Genomic DNA, 22,170 nt, shown 5'->3' with positions numbered 1-22,170 from the left:
TGTTAGTACTGTAAACATTCAGTAGGGTACAGTACCACAGTCGTCTAAAGTCTCAGTAGAGTACAGTCCCATGTTAGTACTGTAAACTTTCAGTAGGGTACAGTACCACAGTAGTCTAAAGTCTCAGTAGAGTACAGTCCCATGGTACTACTGTAAAGTCTCAGTAGAGTACAGACCCATGTTAGTACTGTAAACGTTCAGTAGGGTACAGTACCACAGTAGTCTAAAGTCTCAGTAGAGTACAGTCCCATGGTACTACTGTAAAGTCTCAGTAGAGTACAGTCCCATGTTAGTACTGTAAACTTTCAGTAGGGTACAGTACCACAGTAGTCTAAAGTCTCAGTAGAGTACAGTCCCATGGTACTACTGTAAAGTCTCAGTAGAGTACAGTCCCATGTTAGTACTGTAAACGTTCAGTAGGGTACAGTACCACAGTAGTCTAAAGTCTCAGTAGAGTACAGTCCCATGTTACTACTGTAAAGTCTCATTAGAGTACAGTCCCATGGTACTACTGTAAACGTTCAGTAGGGTACAGTACCACAGTAGTCTAAAGTCTCAGTAGAGTACAGTCCCATGTTAGTACTGTAAACGTTCAGTAGGGTACAGTACCACAGTAGTCTAAAGTCTCAGTAGAGTACAGTCCCATGGTACTACTGTAAACGTTCAGTAGGGTACAGTACCACAGTAGTCTAAAGTCTCAGTAGAGTACAGACCCATGTTAGTACTGTAAACTTTCAGTAGGGTACAGTACCACAGTAGTCTAAAGTCTCAGTAGAGTACAGTCCCATGGTACTACTGTAAAGTCTCAGTAGAGTACAGTCCCATGGTACTACTGTAAAGTCTCAGTAGGGTACAGTACCACAGTAGTATGTAAAGTCTCAATAGAGTACAGTCCCATGGTACTACTGTAAAGTCTCAGTAGAGTACAGACCCATGTTAGTACTGTAAACGTTCAGTAGGGTACAGTACCACAGTAGTCTAAAGTCTCAGTAGAGTACAGTCCCATGTTAGTACTGTAAAGTCTCAGTAGAGTACAGTCCCATGGTACTACTGTAAAGTCTCAGTAGGGTACAGTACCACAGTAGTATGTAAAGTCTCAATAGAGTACAGTCCCATGGTACTACTGTAAAGTCTCAGTAGAGTACAGACCCATGTTAGTACTGTAAACTTTCAGTAGGGTACAGTACCACAGTAGTCTAAAGTCTCAGTAGAGTACAGTCCCATGTTAGTACTGTAAACTTTCAGTAGGGTACAGTACCACAGTAGTCTAAAGTCTCAGTAGAGTACAGTCCCATGTTAGTACTGTAAAGTCTCAGTAGAGTACAGACCCATGTTAGTACTGTAAACGTTCAGTAGGGTACAGTACCACAGTAGTCTAAAGTCTCAGTAGAGTACAGACCCATGTTAGTACTGTAAACTTTCAGTAGGGTACAGTACCACAGTAGTCTAAAGTCTCAGTAGAGTACAGTCCCATGGTACTACTGTAAAGTCTCAGTAGAGTACAGACCCATGTTAGTACTGTAAACTTTCAGAAGACTACAGTATTGTGGTCATTTGTAAAATCTTAGTAAAGTACAGTACCATGGTAGTCTTGCACTTTTCCTACAAGCACAGAATTTGCTGATAACTGTTTTGAGGAAAATCTAACTTACTACAACTGTGATATGTGGTTGTCTGACCTTAAGATGAATGCACTTAGTAGTATATCAATTCTAATACTTATAGTAGTAGTAAATACATATGGTTAGTAATAGTCATAGTAAAGTAATATTATTTGTATTATTAATAGTAATATTAATAGTAATATTGTAAATAGTAAAGTGATGTAATAGTAAAGAAATAATATGAGTAACATAATAGTAATAGTAAAATGATTAGCTTTAGTACCCGTACAGTAATAGTTTTAATACCGGCAATAGTAATAGTATTGTTTTAGTAACAGTAAAGTAATAGTATTAGTTTTAGTAACAGTAATGTAATAGTAATAGTATTAGTTATAATGACAGCAATAGTAAAAGTATCAGTTATAGTAACAGTAAATTAATAGTAGTAGTGTTTCTTTTAGTAACAGTAAAGTAATAGTATTGTTTTAGTAATAGTAAAGTAATAGTATTGTTTTAGTAATAGTATTGTTTTAGTATTAGTAAAGTAATAGTATTAGTAATAGTACACGTATTAGTGATAGTATTAATATTAGTAATGGTAGAGTAAATGTAACGTACTAGTAAAGTAACAATACTTGTAAAAGTAGGTTAATAGAAGGTAACATACTGTATATATCTCTTGAGCTCCTGTCCACTACACATGGACCAGTGGTATCGGTGGAAGGCAGCTTGAACCAGTGGAGCCATCACACTCCCCATGGCTGTCTCGTCCCCACAACGATTACCCTGACCATCATGCTCCATACCCAGCCTTTACACACACAAGAAAGAGAAAGAGAGAGAGAGAGAGAGTGGGGACATTATCATGGACGTTGATTCCTAATAAGATTTAATTTGACTTAGAGAATATGTTACCTGTCCAGCTCCCCACTTCCTCTCCAGCTCCTCTGGGTTCCCCACTACCTCTCCAGCTCCCCACTACCTCTCCAGCTCTCCACTACCTCTCCAGCTCCCCACTACCTCTCCAGCTCCCCACTACCTCTCCAGCTCCTCTGGGTTCCCCACTACCTCTCCAGCTCCCCACTACCTCTCCAGCTCCCCACTACCTCTCCAGCTCCCCACTACATCTCCAGCTCCTCTGGGTTCCCCACTACCTCTCCAGCTCCCCACTACATCTCCAGCTCCCCACTACCTCTCCAGCTCCCCACTACCTCTCCAGCTCCTCTGGGTTCCCCACTACCTCCCCAGCTCCCCACTACCTCTCCAGCTCCTCACTACATCTCCAGCTCCCCACTACATCTCCAGCTCCTCTGGGTTCCCCACTACCTCTCCAACTCCCCACTACCTCTCCAGCTCCCCACTACATCTCCAGCTCCCCACTACCTCTCCAGCTCCCCACTACCTCTCCAGCTCCTCTGGGTTCCCCACTACCTTTCCAGCTCCCCACTACCTCTCCAGCTCCCCACTACATCTCCAGCTCCCCACTACATCTCCAGCTCCTCTGGATTCCCCACTACCTCTCCAGCTCCCCACTACTTCTCCAGCTCCCCACTACCTCTCCAGCTCCCCACTACCTCCCCAGCTCCTCTGGGTTCCCCACTACCTCTCCAGTTCCCCACTACCTCCCCAGCTCCTCTGGGTTCCCCACTACCTCTCCAGTTCCCCACTACCTCTCCAGCTCCTCTGGGTTCCTCACTACCTCTCCAGTTCCCGACTACCTCTCCAGTTCCCCACTACCTCTCCAGCTCCCCACTACCTCTCCAGCTCCTCTGGGTTCCCCACTACCTCTCCAGCTCCCCACTACCTCTCTAGCTCCCCACTACCTCTCCAGCTCCTCTGGGTTCCCCACTACCTCTCCAGCTCCTCTGGGTTCCCCACTACCTCTCCAGCTCCTCTGGGTTCCCCACTACCTCTCCAGCTCCTCTGGGTTCCCCACTACCTCTCCAGCTCCCCACTACCTCTCCAGCTCCTCTAGGTTCCCCACTACCTCTCCAGCTCCCCACTACCTCTCCAGCTCCCCACTACCTCTCCAGCTCCCCACTACCTCTCCAGCTCCTCTGGGTTCCCCACTACCTCTCCAGCTCCCCACTACCTCTCCAGTTCCCCACTACCTCCCCAGCTCCTCTGGGTTCCCCACTACCTCTCCAGTTCCCCTCCTCTCCAGCTCCCCACTACCTCTCCAGCTCCTCTGGGTTCCCCACTACCTCTCCAGCTCCTCTGGGTTCCCCACTACCTCTCCAGCTCCTCTGGGTTCCCCACTACCTCTCCAGCTCCTCTGGGTTCCCCACTACCTCTCCAGCTACCCAGTACATCTCCAGCTCCTCTGGGTTCCCCACTACCTCCCCAGCTCCTCTGGGTTCCCCACTACCTCTCCAGTTCCCCACTACCTCTCCAGCTCCTCTGGGTTCCCCACTACCTCTCCAGTTCCCGACTACCTCTCCAGTTCCCCACTACCTCTCCAGTTCCCCACTACCTCTCCAGCTCCCCACTACCTCTCCAGCTCCTCTGGGTTCCCCACTACCTCTCCAGTTCCCCACTACCTCTCTAGCTCCCCACTACCTCTCCAGCTCCTCTGGGTTCCCCACTACCTCTCCAGCTCCTCTGGGTTCCCCACTACCTCTCCAGCTCCTCTGGGTTCCCCACTACCTCTCCAGTTCCCCACTACCTCTCCAGCTCCCCACTACCTCCCCAGCTCCTCTGGGTTCCCCACTACCTCTCCAGTTCCCCACTACCTCTCCAGCTCCCCACTACCTCTCCAGCTCCTCTGGGTTCCCCACTACCTCTCCAGCTCCTCTGGGTTCCCCACTACCTCTCCAGCTACCCAGTACCTCTCCAGCTCCTCTGGGTTCCCCACTACCTCCCCAGCTCCTCTGGGTTCCCCACTACCTCTCCAGTTCCCCACTACCTCTCCAGCTCCTCTGGGTTCCCCACTACCTCTCCAGTTCCCGACTACCTCTCCAGTTCCCCACTACCTCTCCAGCTCCCCACTACCTCTCCAGCTCCTCTGGGTTCCCCACTACCTCTCCAGTTCCCCACTACCTCTCTAGCTCCCCACTACCTCTCCAGCTCCTCTGGGTTCCCCACTACCTCTCCAGCTCCTCTGGGTTCCCCACTACCTCTCCAGCTCCTCTGGGTTCCCCACTACCTCTCCAGCTCCTCTGGGTTCCCCACTACCTCTCCAGCTCCTCTGGGTTCCCCACTATCTCTCCAGTTCCCCACTACCTCCCCAGCTCCTATGGGTTCCCCACTACCTCTCCAGCTCCTCTGGGTTCCCCACTACCTCCCCAGCTCCTCTGGGTTCCCCACTACCTCCCCAGCTCCTCTGGGTTCCCCACTACCTCTCCAGTTCCCCACTACCTCTCCAGTTCCCCACTACCTCCCCAGCTCCTCTGGGTTCCCCACTACCTCTCCAGTTCCCCACTACCTCCCCAGCTCCTCTGGGTTCCCCACTACCTCTCCAGCTCCCCACTACCTCTCCAGCTCCTCTGGGTTCCCCACTACCTCTCCAGCTCCTCTGGGTTCCCCACTACCTCCCCAGCTCCTCTCCAGTTCCCCACTACCTCTCCAGCTCCTCTGGGTTCCCCACTACCTCTCCAGCTCCTCTGGGTTCCCCACTACCTCTCCAGCTCCTCTGGGTTCCCCACTACCTCTCCAGCTCCTCTGGGTTCCCCACTACCTCTCCAGCTCCTCTGGGTTCCCCACTACCTCCCCAGCTCCTCTGGGTTCCCCACTACCTCTCCAGTTCCCCACTACCTCTCCAGTTCCCCACTACCTCTCCAGCTCCTCTGGGTTCCCCACTACCTCTCCAGCTCCCCACTACCTCTCCAGCTCCTCTGGGTTCCCCACTACCTCTCCAGCTCCCCACTACCTCTCCAGCTCCTCTGGTGTCCCTATGGCCTGCCGCTCTACGGCCTGCCGCTCCATGGCCTGCCGCTCTATGGATGTTATGTCAGATTGACGTAATTCGGAAGGAGGCAGGACATGATGTAATATCATAAGGAGGAGAGGCTGTAGAATAGATGGGCCTGTCTCTGAAAGGTGGTTGATGCTAACGTCAGATCACAGAGGAGCCAACTGAACACAAAACCACTGACTAGATTATGGGAAACATTCTATTCCCACACTATGGAACCTTGAACCGCCCCCGTGTAAACACACACACACACACAGATAATCAGAATTTACACATGTCCGGTCTCGTGGGCGACAACGAAGGCAGAGGAGAATCCATCCTCATGGTTCAGCGTGCAGCTCCGGACTGTATGGCACATGCCTGTTACTGGGGCGTAGCCTGGAGAAGAGAGAAATCATTCTACAGTGAGGTAGATATGGTGAAAGAGAGAGGAGAGAAATTATTCTACATTGAGGTAGACATGGTGAAAGATTGAGGAGAGAAATCATTCTACATTGAGGTAGATATGGTGAAAGAGAGATCAGAGAAAGAGAGACAATGGTGCGTACTAGTGCTGCGCGAATAGTGGTTTTTGAGGTCGCTTCAGTATCATTATTAAAAAATAATCTGGGTTTTCAAAAAAAATGTAAGCAATAAATGCACTACGCATTATGTGGGTTGAATGCAGAAACACAGAATAAAACATTGAATAAAAATCCCATGATGGTAGTCACATGATGGACTGCCCATTACCGCTCTCTATCCTTTTGTCATTTCTCTCTGGTGCCGTTTAAAGTATTGATTGGGGACAGATTTGTGGAGGAATGTAACAGTTTTTCTTGGTGAATTGTGATGTTTAATTTGCAGTAACAGTAGTTGCAAAGAAAAAGCCATATCTCAGACTGGTCAATAAAAAGAGATAGAGGAACTCTGCCTAGAAGGCCAGCATCCTTGAGTCGCCTCTTCACTGTTGACGTTGAGACTGGTGATTTGCAGGTACTATTTGATTAAGCTAGCCTTCATTCAGCTAGCCTTCATTTTTCAGAACAAAACAAAAATAGACTGAAAAGTTTCAGAAGAAACTCGTTTCTGGACATTTTGAGCCTGTAATCGAATCCACGAATGCCAACGCTCCAGATACTCAACTCGTCTACTGAAGGCCAGTTTTATTGCTTCTTTAATCAGGACAACAGTTTTCAGCTGTGCTAACATAATTGCAAAAGTTTTTTTTACATTTTATTTTTAATTTTACCCCAATTTCGTGGTATCCAATTGTTTTAGTAGCTACTATCTTGTCTCATCGCTACAACTGCCGTATGGGCTCGGGAGAGACGAAGGTTGAAAGTCATGCGTCCTCCGAGACACAACCCAACCAAGCCGCACTGCTTCTTAACACAGCGCGCATCCAACCCGGAAGCCAGCCGCACCAATGTGTCGGAGGAAACACTGTGCACCTGGCAACCTTGGTTTGCGTGCACTGCGCCCAGCCTGCCACAGGAGTCGCTGGTGAGCGATGAGACAAGGATATCCCTACCGGCCAACCCCTCCCTAACCCGGACGACACTAGGCCAATTGTGCGTTGCCCCAAGGACCCCCCGGTCGCTGCCGGTTACGAAAGAGCCTGGGCGTGAACCCAGAGTCTCTGGTGGCACAGCTGGCGCTGCAGTACAGCGCTCTTAACCACCCGGGAGGCCGCAAAAGGGTTTTCTAATGATCAATTAGCCTTTTAAAATGCTAAACTTGGATTAGCTAACACAACGTGCCATTGGAACATGTCTACACTATTTTTTATTCATTTGATGTTATTTTAATAGACAAAAAAAGTGTTTTGTTTTTTGTTTTTTTAAAGGACATTTCTAAGTGACCCCAAACTTTTGAATGGTAGTGTATATAAACCCAGCAAAAAAAGAAATTCTCATCTCACTGTTAACTGCGTTTATTTTCAGCAAACTTAACGTGTGTAAATATTTATTTGAACATAACAATATTCAACAACTGAGACATAAACTGAACAAGTTCCACAGACATGTTGTCACGACAAAGGTAACTCCTCTCCCTGTTCGGGCGGCGCTCAGCGTCCCCGGTTTACTTGCCGCCACCGATCCCTTTTCCTTTCTGGTGGTTTTGTCTGTGTTCCTTTTCACACCTGGTTTCATTTGTGTTTATTTCTGTGTGTATATAAGGGCACCTGTTGCCTGCCTTAGTTCGTGCAGGATTAAGCTTGCGTGTATTTGCGCTAGATTATCTTTGATGTTTATTGTTTTCGCTATTACGCACTTGTAGTTTAGTTTCGGAACTGAGTTTGTTCCTCCGTGCGTTTTGCACGAGTTTCTGTATTGTTTTCACTACAGAATTATCTTTGAAAGACAGGGTCCTAAAAAAGGGACGTTTCCTTTTTTGCTGATTTTATATACACACACAGTACCTGTCACGCCTTGGTCTTAGTATTTTGTGTTTTAGTTTATTAGTTAGTCAGACCAGGGTGTGACATGGGTTTATTATGTATTGTAGTTTCGTATTGGGGTTTGTAGTAGCTGGGATTGTAGCTGATTAGGGGTGTGTGTGTTTAATAGGTTTGGCTGCCTGAGGCGGTTCTCAATCAGAGTCAGGTGATTCTCGTTGTCTCTGATTGGGAACCGTATTTAGGTAGCCTGGTTATCGCTTTGCATTTCGTGGGTGATTGTTCCTGTCTTTGTGTTAGTTTCACCAGTCAGGCTGTAATAGGTTTCACGTTCCGTTTGTGGTTTTTGTATTATTTAGTTGTTCATGTATAGTTTGTTCGTTTGTCTTCACTAAATAAACATGAGTAACCTACACGCTGCATTTCGGTCCGACTCTCTTTCAACAAAAGAAGAACGCAGTTACAGAATCACCCACCACACTCGGACCGAGCAGCGTGTCAACAGGCAGGTGCAGCCCAAAGAGGAGCCATGTATTAAGGATTTCTGGACATGGGAGGAAATCCTTGACGGAAGAGGACCCTGGGCTAAACCAGAGGATTGTAGCCGCCCAAAGGTGCAGCAGGCGAAGAGGAAACAGGAGCTGGAAGGAAAAGGACCCTGGGCTCAGCCTGGTGAATATCGCCGCCCTAAGGAGGAATTAGAGGCGGCTGAAGCGGAGAGGCGCTGGTATGAGGAGGCAGCACGGCGACGTGGATGGAAACAGGAGCAGCCCACAATGGAATACAGTATGGATATAACGACGTGGGAAGAAATAGACAGGTGGGCGGCCGACCCAGAGAGAGTGCCGGTGCCCGCCTGGGATTCGCTGGAGCAGTGCGAAGAGGGCTATAGAAGAATGGAGTCGAAAAGAAAGACACGGCGGCGCAGAGCGAAACCCGAAAAGCAGCCCCAAAAATGTCTTGGGGGGGGCTATCAGGGGGAGTGGCTGAGTCAGGAGACAGACCTGAGTCAACTCTCCCTGTTTATTGTGAAGAGCCAAGGAGGAGGTCAGAACCAGTGTTGGAGGTGAGCGAAGCAGAGACTGTGAAGGAGTTAATGGGGAAATTGGAGGAGAGATTAATGAGGGAGTTGCTAGTTTGGTGCTTTAGGTATAATATTCGTCCGACGGAGCGTGTCGGGGATTTAATGGGACCTGGGTCAGCGCTCCATACTAGTCCTGAGGTGCGTGTTAGTCGGCTGGTGAAAAGTGTGCCAGCCTCACGCACTAAGCTTCCTGTGTACCTACCTAGCCTTGCACGTCCTGTGCCAGTCCTGCACTCAGGCTCTCCAGTACACCTTCACGGTCCAGTCCATCCTGTGCCACCTTCACACACCAGTCCTCCGGTAGTAGCTCCCCGCACCAGGCTTCCAGTGCCTGTCCTCTATCCAGTACCACCTCCACACCCCAGCCCTCCAGTAGCAGCTCCCCGCACTAGGCTTCCTGTGCGTGTCCTCGGCCAAATACCACCAGTGCCAGCACCACGCATCAGGCCTTCAGTGCGCCTCGCCTGTTCAGCGCAGCCAGCGCTTTCTCCCTCTCCTGCGCTGTCGGAGTCTCCCGCCTGTTCAGCGGTTCTAGAGCCTTCCTCCTCTACAGCGCTGCCGGAGCCTCCTGCCTGTATAGAGCAGCCTGAGCTGCCAGTCTACATGGAGCAGCCAGAGCTGTCAGTCTGCATGAAGCAGCCAGAGCTTCCAGTCTGCAAGGAGTTGCCAGTCTGCATGGAGTTGCCAGTCTGCATGGAGTTGCCAGTCTGCATGGAGTTGCCAGTCTGCATGGAGTTGCCAGTCTGCATGGAGCTGCCAGTCTGCATGGAGCTGCCAGTCTGCAAGGAGCTGCCAGTCTGCAAGGAGCTGCCAGTCTGCAAGGAGCTGCCAGTCTGCAAGGAGCCGCCAGAGCTGTCAATCTGCATGGAGCAGCCAGAGCCGCCAGGCAGTATGGAGCAGCCAGATCTGCCAGTCAGCCAGACTCTTCCAGATCTGCCAGTCAGCCAGACTCTTCCAGATCTGCCAGTCAGCCAGACTCTTCCAGATCTGCCAGTCAGCCAGACTCTTCCAGATCTGCCAGTCAGCCAGACTCTTCCAGATCTGCCAGTCAGCCAGACTCTTCCAGATCTGCCAGTCAGCCAGACTCTTCCAGATCTGCCAGTCAGCCAGACTCTTCCAGATCTGCCAGTCAGCCAGACTCTTCCAGATCTGCCAGTCAACCAGCCTCTTCCAGATCTGCCAGTCAGCCAGACTCTTCCAGATCTGCTAGTCAACCAGACTCTTCCAGATCTGCCAGTCAACCAGACTCTTCCAGATCTGCTAGTCAGCCAGGATCCGCCAGTCGGCCAGGATCTGCCAGTCAGCCAGGATCCGCCAGTCGGCCAGGATCCAGTCAGATCCTCCAGTCAGCCAGGATCCGCCAGTCAGCCAGGATCCGCCAGTCAGCCAGGATCCGCCAGTCAGCCAGGATCCGCCAGTCAGCCAGGATCTGCCGGATTCAACTGCCTGGCTGGGCTTCTTCTCAGTACTGGGCTTCTTCTCAGTGCTGGGCTTCTTCTCAGTGCCGGGCTGCCCCTCAGTCCCGAGCTGCCCCTCAGTCCCGAGCTGCCCCTCAGTCCCGAGCTGCCCCTCAGTCCCGAGCTGCCCCTCAGTCCCGAGCTGCCCCTCAGTCACGAGCTGCTCCTCTGTTATGTAGGGTTCTGGGTGAGGACTATTCGGCCATGGTCGGCGGTTAGGGTGGATTATCCCAGGACGCGAAGGGGAGGAATAATGACATTTATGAAGTGGGATCCACGTCCGGAGCCGGAACCGCCACCATGGACAGACGCCCACCCGGACCCTCCCTATGGTTTTTGAGGTGCGTTCGGGAGTCCGCACCTTAGGGGGGGGTTCTGTCACGCCTTGGTCTTAGTATTTTGTGTTTTAGTTTATTAGTTAGTCAGACCAGGGTGTGACATGGGTTTATTATGTATTGTAGTTTCGTTTTGGGGTTTGTAGTAGCTGGGATTGTAGCTGATTAGGGGTGTGTGTGTTTAATAGGTTTGGCTGCCTGAGGCGGTTCTCAATCAGAGTCAGGTGATTCTCGTTGTCTCTGATTGGGAACCGTATTTAGGTAGCCTGGTTATCGCTTTGCATTTCGTGGGTGATTGTTCCTGTCTTTGTGTTAGTTTCACCAGTCAGGCTGTAATAGGTTTCACGTTCCGTTTGTTGTTTTTGTATTATTTAGTTGTTCATGTATAGTTCGTTCGTTTGTCTTCACTAAATAAACATGAGTAACCTACACGCTGCATTTCGGTCCGACTCTCTTTCAACAAAAGAAGAACGCCGTTACAGTACCGGTCAAAAGTTTTAGATCACCTACTCATTGAAGGGTTTTTCTTTCATTTTTACATAGTATAATTATGATAAAAACATCAAAACTATGAAATAACACACATGGAATAATATAGTAGGCAAAAAAGTGTTAAACAAATCAAAATATATTTTATATTCTTCCAATTGCCACCCTTTGCCTTGATGACAGGTTTTGATTAACAGATGTGCCTTCTTAAATGTTAAGTGTGTGTGGGAGTTAATTTCCTCTTAATGTGTTTGAGCCAATTAGTTGTGTTAAGGTAGGGGTGGTATACAGAGGATAGCCAAATCTGGTAAAAGACCAAGCCCATATTATGGCAAGAACAGCTCAAATAAGCAAAGAGAAATGACAGTCCATCATTACTTTAAGACATGAAGGTCAGTCAATACGGAACATATCAAGAACTTTGAAAGTTTCTTCAAGTGCAGTCGCAAAAACCATCAAGCGCTAAGATGAAACTGGCTCTCATGAGGACCGCCACAGGAAAAGAAGCTGCAGAGGATAAGCTCATTACCAGCCTCAGAAATTGAATCCCAAATAAATGCATCACAGAGTTCAAGTAACAGACACATCTCAACGTCAACTGTTCAGAGGAGACTTTGTGAATCAGGCCTCCATGGTTGAATTGCTGCAAAGAAACCACTACTAAAGGACACAAATAATAAGAAGAGACTTGTTTGGGCCAAGAAACATGATTAATGGACATTTAACCGGTGGAAATGTGTCCTTTGGTCTGGAGTCCAATTTGGAGATTTTTGGTTCCAACCTCCGTGTCTTTATAATACGTGTGTGGGTGAACGGATGATCTCTGCATGTGTGGTTCCCACTGTAAAGCATGGAGGAGGCGTGATGGTGTGGGTGTGCTTTGCTGATGACACTGTCGGTGATTGAATTAGAATTCAAGGCACACTTTAATCAGCATGGCTACAACAGCATTCTGCAGCGATATGCCATCGCATTTGGTATGCACTTAGTGGGACTATTATTTGTTTTTCAACAGAAGAATGACCCAACACACCTCCAGGCTGTGTAAGGGATATTTTACCAAGAAGGAGAGTGATTGAGTACTGCATCAGAAGACCTGGCCTCCCGAATCACCCGACCTCAACCCAATTGAGATGGGTTGGGATGAGTTGAACCACAGAGTGAAGGAAAAGAAGCCAACAAGTGCTCAGCATATGTGGGAACTCCTTCAAGACTGTTGGAAAAGCATTCCTCATTAAGCTGGTTGAGGGAATGCCAAGAGTGTGCAAAGCTGTCATCAAGGCAAAGGGTAGCTACTTTGAAGAATTTGAAATGTAAATATATATTGATTTGTTTAACACTTTTTTAGTTACTACATGATTCCATATGTGTTATTTCATAGTTCTGATGTCTTCACTATTATTCCACAATGTAGAGAAAAAGTAAAAAGAAAGAAACTCTGGAATGAGTAGGTGTGTCGAAAGTTTTGACTGGTACTGTATATCTTCAAATCTATGAAACTGGTATTGTTCCTGAAGTTTTGAAAATTACCAAAGTTATACCCCTCTAGATATCTGGGTATCCAAGATCTTTACAAACTATCACCCGATATCTGTACTACCATGTTTTTCTAAAATCCTGAAGAATATTGAAACAAGTAATTCAACACTGTATTCCGTATGATCACCAATATGGTTTTGGTAAAAACTATTCCACAGATATGGCTCTTTTGCAATTAGTTTATACAATATTTATAGCCCTGAACAATGAATACACTCTTGGCATCTTTTTGGATTTATCCAAAGCGTGGCTCAGGTAGTGCAGCTCATCCAGGATGGCACATCAATGCGAGCTGTGGCAAGAAGGTTTGCTGTGACTGTCAGCGTAGTGTCCAGAGCATGGAGGCGCTACCAGGAGACAGGCCAGTACATCAGGAGACGTGGAGGAGGCTGTAGGAGGGTAACAACCCAGCAGCAGGACCGCTACCTCCGCCATTGTGCAAGGAGGAGCAGGAGGAGCACTGCCAGAGCCCTGCAAAATGACCTCCAGCAGGCCACAAATGTGCATGTGTCTGCTCAAACAGTCAGAAACAGACTCCATGAAGGTGGTATGAGGGACCGACATCCACAGGTGGGAGTTGTGCTTACAGCCCAACACCGTGCAGGACGTTTGGCATTTGCCAGAGAACACCAAGATTGGCAAATTCGCCACTGGCGCCCTGTGCTTTTCACATATGAAAGCAGGTTCACACTGAGCACGTGACAGACATAACAGAGTCTGGAGACGCAGTGGAGAACATTCTGCTGCCTGCAACATCCTCCAGCATGACCGGTTTGGCGGTGGGTCAGTCATGGTGCGAGGTGGCATTTCTTTGGGGGGCAGCACAGCCCTCCATGTGCTCGCCAGAGGTAGCCTGACTGCCATTAGGTACTGAGATGAGATCCTCAGACCCCTTGTGAGACCGTATGCTGGTGCGGTTGGCCCTGGGTTCCTCCTAATGCAAGACAATGCTAGACCTCATGTGGCTGGAGTGTGTCAGCAGTTCCTGCAAGAGGAAGGCATTGATGCTATGGACTGGCCTGCCCGTTCCCCAGACCTGAATCCAATTGAGCACATCTGGGACATCATGTCTCGCTCCATCCACCAACAGTTGCACCACAGACTGTCCAGGAGTTGGCAGATGCTTTAGTCCAGGTCTGGGAGGAGATCCCTCAGGAGACCATCCGCCACCTCACCAGGAGCATGACCAGGCGTTGTATGGAGGTCATACAGGCACGTGGAGGCCACACACACTACTGAGCCTCATTTTGACTTGTTTTAAGGACATTACATCAAAGTTGGATCAGCCTGTAGTGTAGTTTTCCACTTTCATTTTGAGTGTGACTCCACATCCAGACCTCCATGGGTTGATAAATTTGATTTCCATTGATCATTTTTGTGTGATTTTGTTGTCAGCACATTCAACTATGTAAAGAAAAAGTATTTAAGAAGAATATTTCATTCATTCAGATCTAGAATGTGTTATTTTAGTGTTCCCTTTATTTTTTTGATCAGTGTAGTTATGTTTATGGTAGGGAACAATTTGTTTATGCAAACTGATGTGCATCTACCAGAGCCAAGATATCCTGTGGCGTGCCAAAGGGTTCGATAATTGGACCTTTGTTATTCGTAATCTATATCAATGACCTCGCTGCTGGGTCTTCTACCGTACTTCCCCTTTCTCTTTGCTGATGATACCAATTAGATTTTATCACACAAGAATCTTGACTCACTAATTAATGTAGCCAACTCAGGCATAGCCACAATTTCTGAATGGTTCCAGATAAACAATGTATCTTCAAATGTTTTAAAAATCTAACTTTAAAAAAATCCCAAAATAAAGAAAGAGGCAGAATCTCAATAACTGGGAATGAAATGTAACTAGTCACATCCACTAGATTCCTCAGAGTTCTAATTGATGAAAATGTATCCTAGAAAGATTGCATTGAATTTGTCTGTAGCAAAGTGATGAAATCTGTTGATATCATCAGAAAAATTAGTGGTTTGGTTCATCAGGCTTGCTAACTCTATACTAGAGCTTAATTTACCCATATCTCATTTACTGTAATATTGTCTGGGGGGGCCAGTACATATACCTCCTACCTAAACAAATTACTCATCATACAATATACAATTGCAAGACTAGCCACCTCGAATTACCCGGCTCCATCTGCAAGTTTAAGAAACAAATTATATTGTCTATTTATGACATTAATGTACTCCAATTATGCCCTTTCATCTACAAATAGTCATACCGCCCAGACAGTTTACCTAAACCCTTAAATGGATTCTTCCAGGTTAATTCTGAAATACATCTACACAACAAAAGACACTGCGATAACCTTCACCCTCCATACTGCTGCACCTCACATAGTCATTTCTCTATTAGATATAGAGCTACCATACTCTGAAATTATTATCTTCACATTACCAAACATCATTATCCCTCAATAACTTCAAGCAAAGACTGGGGGTCAGCCTGATTACTCAGTAATCTCCCCCATATAACTCTCACACACTCACATCCACACGCACATGTAAACAAAACATATACAGTTGATTATTTTTGTGATTGCTGGTGAATTCATTTACACATTTATAATTAGCAGTTTTTGGTATTTGTATTTGTATTTATTATGGATCCCCATTAGTTCCTGCCAAGGCAGCAGCTACTCTCCCTGGGGTTTATTATGGATCTCTATTAGTTCCTGCCAAGGCAGCAGCTACTCTTCCTGGGGTTTATTATGGATCCCTATTAGTTCCTGCCAAGGCAGCAGCTACTCTTCCTGGGGTTTATTATGGATCCCCATTAGTTCCTGCCAAGGCAGCAGCTACTCTTCCTGGTGTTTATTATAGATACCCATTAGTTTCTGCCAAGGCAGCAGCTACTCTTCATGGGGTTTATTATGGATCCCCATTAGTTCCTGCCAAGGCAGCAGCTACTCTTCCTGGTGTTTATTATAGATACCTATTAGTTTCTGCCAAGGCAGCAGCTACTCTTCATGGGGTTTATTATGGATCCCCATTAGCTGCTGGCTTGTCAGGAACTACTCTTCCTGGGATTTATTATAAATCCCCATTAGTTCCTGCCAAGGCAGCAGCTACTCTTCCTGGGGTTTATTATAGATCCCCAAGAGTGTTTTTTTTAAATCGTATTACTCCTGTGCTAGCCTCCCTACACTGGCTTCCTGTCAAGGCAAGGCCTGATTTCAAGGTTTTACTGCTAACCTACAAAGCATTACATGGGCTTGCTCCTACCTATGATTGAGTGTAGTCTGACCCAGGGGTGTGAAGGTGAATGGAAAGGCACTGGAGCGACGAACCACCCTTGCTGTCTCTGCCTGGCCGGTTCCCCTCTCCACTGGGACTCTCTGCCTCAAACCCTATTACAGGGGCTGACTCACTGGCTTACTGGTGCTCTTCCATGCCGTCCCTAGGAGGGGTGTGTCACTTAAGCGTGTTGAGTCACTGACGTGATCTTCCTGTCTGGGTTGGCGCCCCCCTCGGGTTTGTTCCGTGGGGGAGATATTCGTGGGCTATACTCGGCCTTGTCTCAGGGTAGTAAGTTGGTGGTTGAAGATATCCTTCTTGTGGTATGAGGGCTGTGCTTTGGCAAAGTGGGTGGGGCTGCCTGTTTGGCCCTGCTTTGGGGTATCATCGGAGGGGGCCACAGTGTCTCCAAACCCCTCCTGTCTCAGCCTCCAGTATTTATGCTGCAGTAAATTATGTGTCGGGTGGCTAGGGTCAGTCTGTTATATCTGGAGTACTTCTCCTGTCTTATCCGGTGTCCTGTGTGAATTTAAGTATGCTAATTTTCTCTTTTTCTCTCTTTATCTCTCTTTCTCTCAGAGGACCTGAGCCCTAGGACCATGCCTCAGGACTACCTGGCCTGATGACTCCTTGGTGTCCCCAGTCCACCTGGTCATGCTACTGAGCCAATTTCAACTGTTCTGCCTGTGGCTATGGAACCTGTTCACCGGACGTGCTACCTTGTCCCGGACCTGCTGTTTTGGACTCTCTCTACCACACCTGCTGTCTCTAACTCTGAATGAGCGGCTATGAAAAGCCAGCTGACATTTACTCCTGAGGGGGCTGACCTGTTGCACCCTCTACAGCCACTGTGATTATTATAATCTGACCCTGCTGGTCATCTATGAACGTTTGAACATCTTGGCCATGTTCTGTTATAATCTTAGGTGCAAACAAATAAATACAAAATAAATGGATAACTTAGTATGAAAAATGAGAGCCTGAAACTATAAATGTTGGTGGAAGATACAACAGACTGTTCTTCAGAGCAACTCTGGTATGACAAATGAATCCAGCATGTCTAAAATCAAATACAACTGTGATCACCAGGTTGACTAGCTAACACCTCTGTTGGGCACATTCAACAACTACCAAATAGAGTTTTTTAACATCAAATAGTACAACTGGCTGCTTCAACAAATAGTACTAAGAGTAACATTAGGAGGGCTTCTTCAAACACTACATTATGTGACCTAACATTTTCAGAACACTGCAGGCCCGGTAGGGAGCTGGAATGAAGTCAGTAAGACTGACAGGAGGAGGAAGCTGTACACATGGGGTAATCCTGGACCAACCCTACATTCCAGGGGGTTAGAGGTACAGGTTAGGGTCAGAGTTAGGGATCAGGGGTCGTGGTCTTACCCTGCATGCCTGTGGGTCCAAAGCCCTGTCTGGTCAGGAAGATGGCGTGATCATGGTGCTCAGAATGGTCATGGTCTGCCTTCTGCTGAACGAACGCCCAGCGACACACGTTCTCCAGACTCCTGGATGGGTTCCCTCGTTCTATCAGGCTGATGGACTGACAGGACAGACAAACTGTTAGAACCTGACAGCATGGTGTTAGCAACACCAAGGTCATGGGTTCAATTCCGTCAAGAATCACAAACACATGCTGTAACCTGTAGTGGTGCATGGGTAAAATCACTGGGGAAGCCAAGACCCCCCTAAAAAGACATATAACAACATGTGTGTTGTGATAATTGTGTTTTCTCTATAACCTATGCCTTGACACCGTGATATATAGGCCTAAAGGCAGAGACAATAAATGGCAGAATAAATTAAACCATCACAAAACTGGATAGCAACATCTGTCCATTGAAGTCCACAAAGCATATTGACTCACCCAGAAATACCGCCCCCCTCTCTTTCATGACTCTGTCATACAGTACACACTTCTAGTTTTTGTTGTCCTAGGCTACCTAACTAAACTGCTTGCTCGCTAGGCTAACTTCCTTGGGGCAACGGTGCCCCAGGCCAGCTAGTTAACATTAGCCTATTACATCAAGCAACATTTTGAACTTCCATCCTCTCAGACCAGGGGCACAATGCATGAATTTATGGTTGGATCAGAATTGTCATTAAAATCATTGGAGAGTACAGAGAATTAAGTAAAACCACAAATCCCTATCTCCATCTATGGGTAATTTAGGAAAGGGACCATTTTAGCTAGTTAACTAGACATTGGAGGCCAATGACACAACGAGATGCAACAATTCACATTTTTTGGGTAAATTACATTTGGCTTGTGATTGGAGTGAAGCCAAATCCAAACTGGCTTCCCTTGACACATTTGTTTTGATAAATTAAACTCACTCAGTTTAGCTCAATGCTGATTGACTAATATTAATATGTTGTCAAGGAAGGTCAAATGCTCACTGGTTTCTCTTGTATTCAATGCCACGGGCAGCAACAATGGAATACTCTTTTTGACCAGATAGCATCAGATAGATGGCCAACACATACTGAGACAGAAGGGCGCTGTTTCGCTAGCTCGGATGCTTTCTCCAGTAAGATACATTCAGCCTTTTCCGAATTGAAGGACAACTATGAAAAACATTTTTTTGTGGAAGCCTGGCTTCCCTTGGCATCCATCAATACACACCACTGGCTGTAACTGTATGCACTCACTGTACTGGATAGAATAATTGTGAATAAAATATTATTCTAAGTGGTATCCTATTTAGAGCTTTATCGAAGCGGTATATTTAAAGCCTACCTTAGCATAGCCCAGCATGATCATCCTCACCAACACCACATTAATATGGACTCCTAGAGACTCATCGTGGTAGATCTCATTCACCTGAAACAAACAGCAAGACAGGATCGAAAACAGATGGTAAGACAGGATCGAAAACAGATGGTAAGACAGGACTGAAACACCCGGCAAGACAGGACTGAAACACCCGGCAAGACAGGACTGAAACACCCGGCAAGACAGGACTGAAACACCCGGCAAGACAGGACTGAAACACCCGGCAAGACACCCGGCAAGACAGGACTGAAACACGCGGCAAGACAGGACTGAAACACGCTGCAAGACAGGACTGAAACACGCGGCAAGACAGGACTGAAACACCCGGCAAGACAGGACTGAAACACCCGGCAAGACAGGACTGAAACACCCGGCAAGACAGGACTGAAACACCCGGCAAGACAGGACTGAAACACCCGGCAAGACAGGACTGAAACACCCGGCAAGACAGGACTGAAACACCCGGCAAGACAGGACTGAAACACCCGGCAAGACAGGACTGAAACACCCGGCAAGACAGGACTGAAACACTCGGCAAGACAGGACTGAAACACTCATCAAGACATGACTGAAACACTCATCAAGACATGACTGAAACAGATGGTAAGACAGGACTGAAACACACAGCAATACAGGACGGAAACAGGCAGTCAGACAGTAAGACAGTATTGAAACAGACGGCAATATGGTATTGAAATAGATAGTAAGACAGTATTGAAACAGACAGGAAGACAGACAGTTAGACAGCGAGTCGATGCGTGAGGAGGAGACAATGAATTGAATACAAAGTCTCTCTCCTTCACATCTTCTTTATTTTTATTTAACCTTTATTTAACCAGGTAGGCTAGTTGAGAACAAGTTCTCATTTACAACTGCGACCTGGCCAAGATAAAGCAAAGCAGTGCGACACAAACAACAACACAGAGTTATACATGGAATAAAAAAACATACAGTCAATGATACAGTAGAAAAAGTCTATATACAGTGTGTGCAAATGAGGAAAGATAAGGGAGGTATGGCAATAAATGGGCCATGGTGGCTAAGTAATTACAACATACCAATTAAACACTGCAGTGATAGATGTGCAGAAGATGAATGTGCAAGTAGAGACACTGGGGTGCAAAGGAGCAAGAAGTATATATATAAATACAGTATGGGGATGAGGTAGTTGGGTGGGATATTTAGAGATGGGCTATGTACAGGTGCAGTGATCTGTGAGCTGCTCTGACAGCTGGTGCTTAAGGTTAGTGAGGGAGATATGAGTCTCCAGCTTCAGTGATTTTTGCAGTTCGTTCCAGTCATTGGCAGCAGAGAACTGGAAGGCAAGGCGTCCAAAGGAGGAATCAGCTCTGGGGGATGACCAGTGAGATATACCTGCTGGAGCGTGTGCTACGAGTGGGTGCTCATATGGTGACCGGTGAGCTGAGATAAGGCGGGGCTTTACCTAGCAAAGACTTGTAGATGACCTGGAGCCAGTGGGCTTGGCGACGAGTATGAAGCGAGGGCCAGCCAACGAGAGCGTACAGGTCGCAGTGATTGGTAGTATATGGGGCTTTGGTGACAAAACGGATGGCACTGTGATATACTGCATATAATCTGTGAAGTAGAGTGTTGTAGGCTATTTTATAGATGACATAGATGACATCGCCGAAGTCGAGGATCAGTAGGATGGTCAGTTTTACAAGGGTATGTTTGGCAGCATGAGCATGCTAAACTGAGGTCTGTGTATATCTCTGGTATCCGTTCCTCCTGCTAAACTGAGGTGTGTTAATATCTCTAACTCTAGTCCCTGTTTCCTCCTGCTAAATTGAGGTCTGTGTATATCTCTGGGCCCCGTTCCTCCTGCTAAACTGAGGTGTGTTAATATCTCTCGTAACTCTAGTCCCTGTTTCCTGTTTCCCCCTGCTAAACTGAGCCCTGAGTATATCTCTAACGTCTGTTTTCTGTGTTTCCTCCTCCTAAGCTGAGATCAGTGTATGACTCTAATATTGCTAGCATCTCTAAGCCCTGTGTCCTCCTGCTAAATTGAGGTCTGTGTATATCTCTATCTCTGTCTCTCCACAGCAGAGTAGGGCTAGCTTCCTTTATGACCATGACCCACAGCAGAGTAGGGCTAGCTTCCTTTGTGACCATGACCCACAGCAGAGTAGGGCTAGCTTCCATTATGACCATGACTCAGAGCAGAGTAGGGCTAGCTTCTTTTATGTCCATGGCCCACAGCAGAGTAGGGCTAGCTTCCTTTATGACCATGAACCACAAGGTTAGCTTCCTTCATGACCATGACTCAGAGCAGAGTAGGGCTAGCATCCTTAATGACCATGACTGCAAAGTTGTCATCAAGGCAAAGCGTGGCTACTTTGAAGAATCTCAAATATAATATTTTTGGATTAGTTTAACACTTTTTTGGTTACTACACGATTCCATATGTGTTATTTCATAATTTTGATGTCTTCACTATTATTCTCCAATGTAGAAAATAGTAAAAATAAAGAAAACAGCTGGAATGAGTAGGTGTGTCCAAACTTTTGACAGGTACTGTTACACAGACCTCAATTTAGCAGTAGGAAACAGAGACTAGATATATACGTACAGACCTCAACTTAGCAGGGGGAAACAGAGACTAGATATATACGTATAGACCTCAACTTATTAAGAGTAAACAGGGTCAAGAGATATACTCAGACCTCAACTTAGCAGGGGGAAACAGAGCCTAGATATATACACAGACCTCAACTTAGCAGGGAAACAGGGACTAGATATACACAGACCTCAACTTAGCAGGGGGAAACAGAGACTAGAGATATACACAGACCTCAACTTAGCAGGGGGAAACAGAGCCTAGATATACACACAGACCTCAACTTAGCAGGGGAAACAGACTAGAGATATACACAGACCTCAACTTAGCAGGAGAAAACAGAGACTAGAGATATACACAGACCTCAACTTAGCAAGGGGAAACAGAGACTAGATATATACGTACAGACCTCAACTTAGCAGGGGAAACAGAGCCTAGATATACACAGACCTCAACTTAGCAGGGGGAAACAGAGCCTAGATATACACAGACCTCAACATAGCAAGGGGAAACAGAGACTAGATATACACAGACCTCAACTTAGCAGGGGGAAACAGAGACTAGAGATATACACAGACCTCAACTTAGCAAGGGGAAACATAGACTATCTATACACAGACCTCAACTTAGCAGGGGGAAACAGAGACTAGAGATATACACAGACCTCAGTTTAGCAGGAGAAAACAGAGACTAGATATATACGTATAGACCTCAACTTATTAAGGGGAAACAGGGTCAAGAGATATACACA

The 22,170-nt window shown here is 46.9% G+C and overlaps 1 protein-coding gene across 1 annotated transcript in view; it reads right to left on the bottom strand.

Annotated features, from left to right (window-relative positions):
* Positions 1-22,170, bottom strand: part of adamts3 (ADAM metallopeptidase with thrombospondin type 1 motif, 3) — a 210,917-nt gene that overhangs the window by 117,506 nt on the left and 71,241 nt on the right. Inside the window, 4 exon segments of the mRNA XM_064936528.1 lie at positions 2,272-2,415; positions 5,790-5,895; positions 17,452-17,608; positions 18,806-18,889. Coding sequence (XP_064792600.1) covers positions 2,272-2,415; positions 5,790-5,895; positions 17,452-17,608; positions 18,806-18,889 — 491 coding nt within the window.

This window comes from Oncorhynchus masou, chromosome 25, assembly GCF_036934945.1.
Source record: "Oncorhynchus masou masou isolate Uvic2021 chromosome 25, UVic_Omas_1.1, whole genome shotgun sequence".
NCBI classification, from domain to species: Eukaryota; Metazoa; Chordata; class Actinopteri; order Salmoniformes; family Salmonidae; genus Oncorhynchus; species Oncorhynchus masou.
The sequence above is the reverse complement of the archived record's forward strand: the minus strand, read 5'-3'. Positions and strand labels throughout refer to the sequence as shown.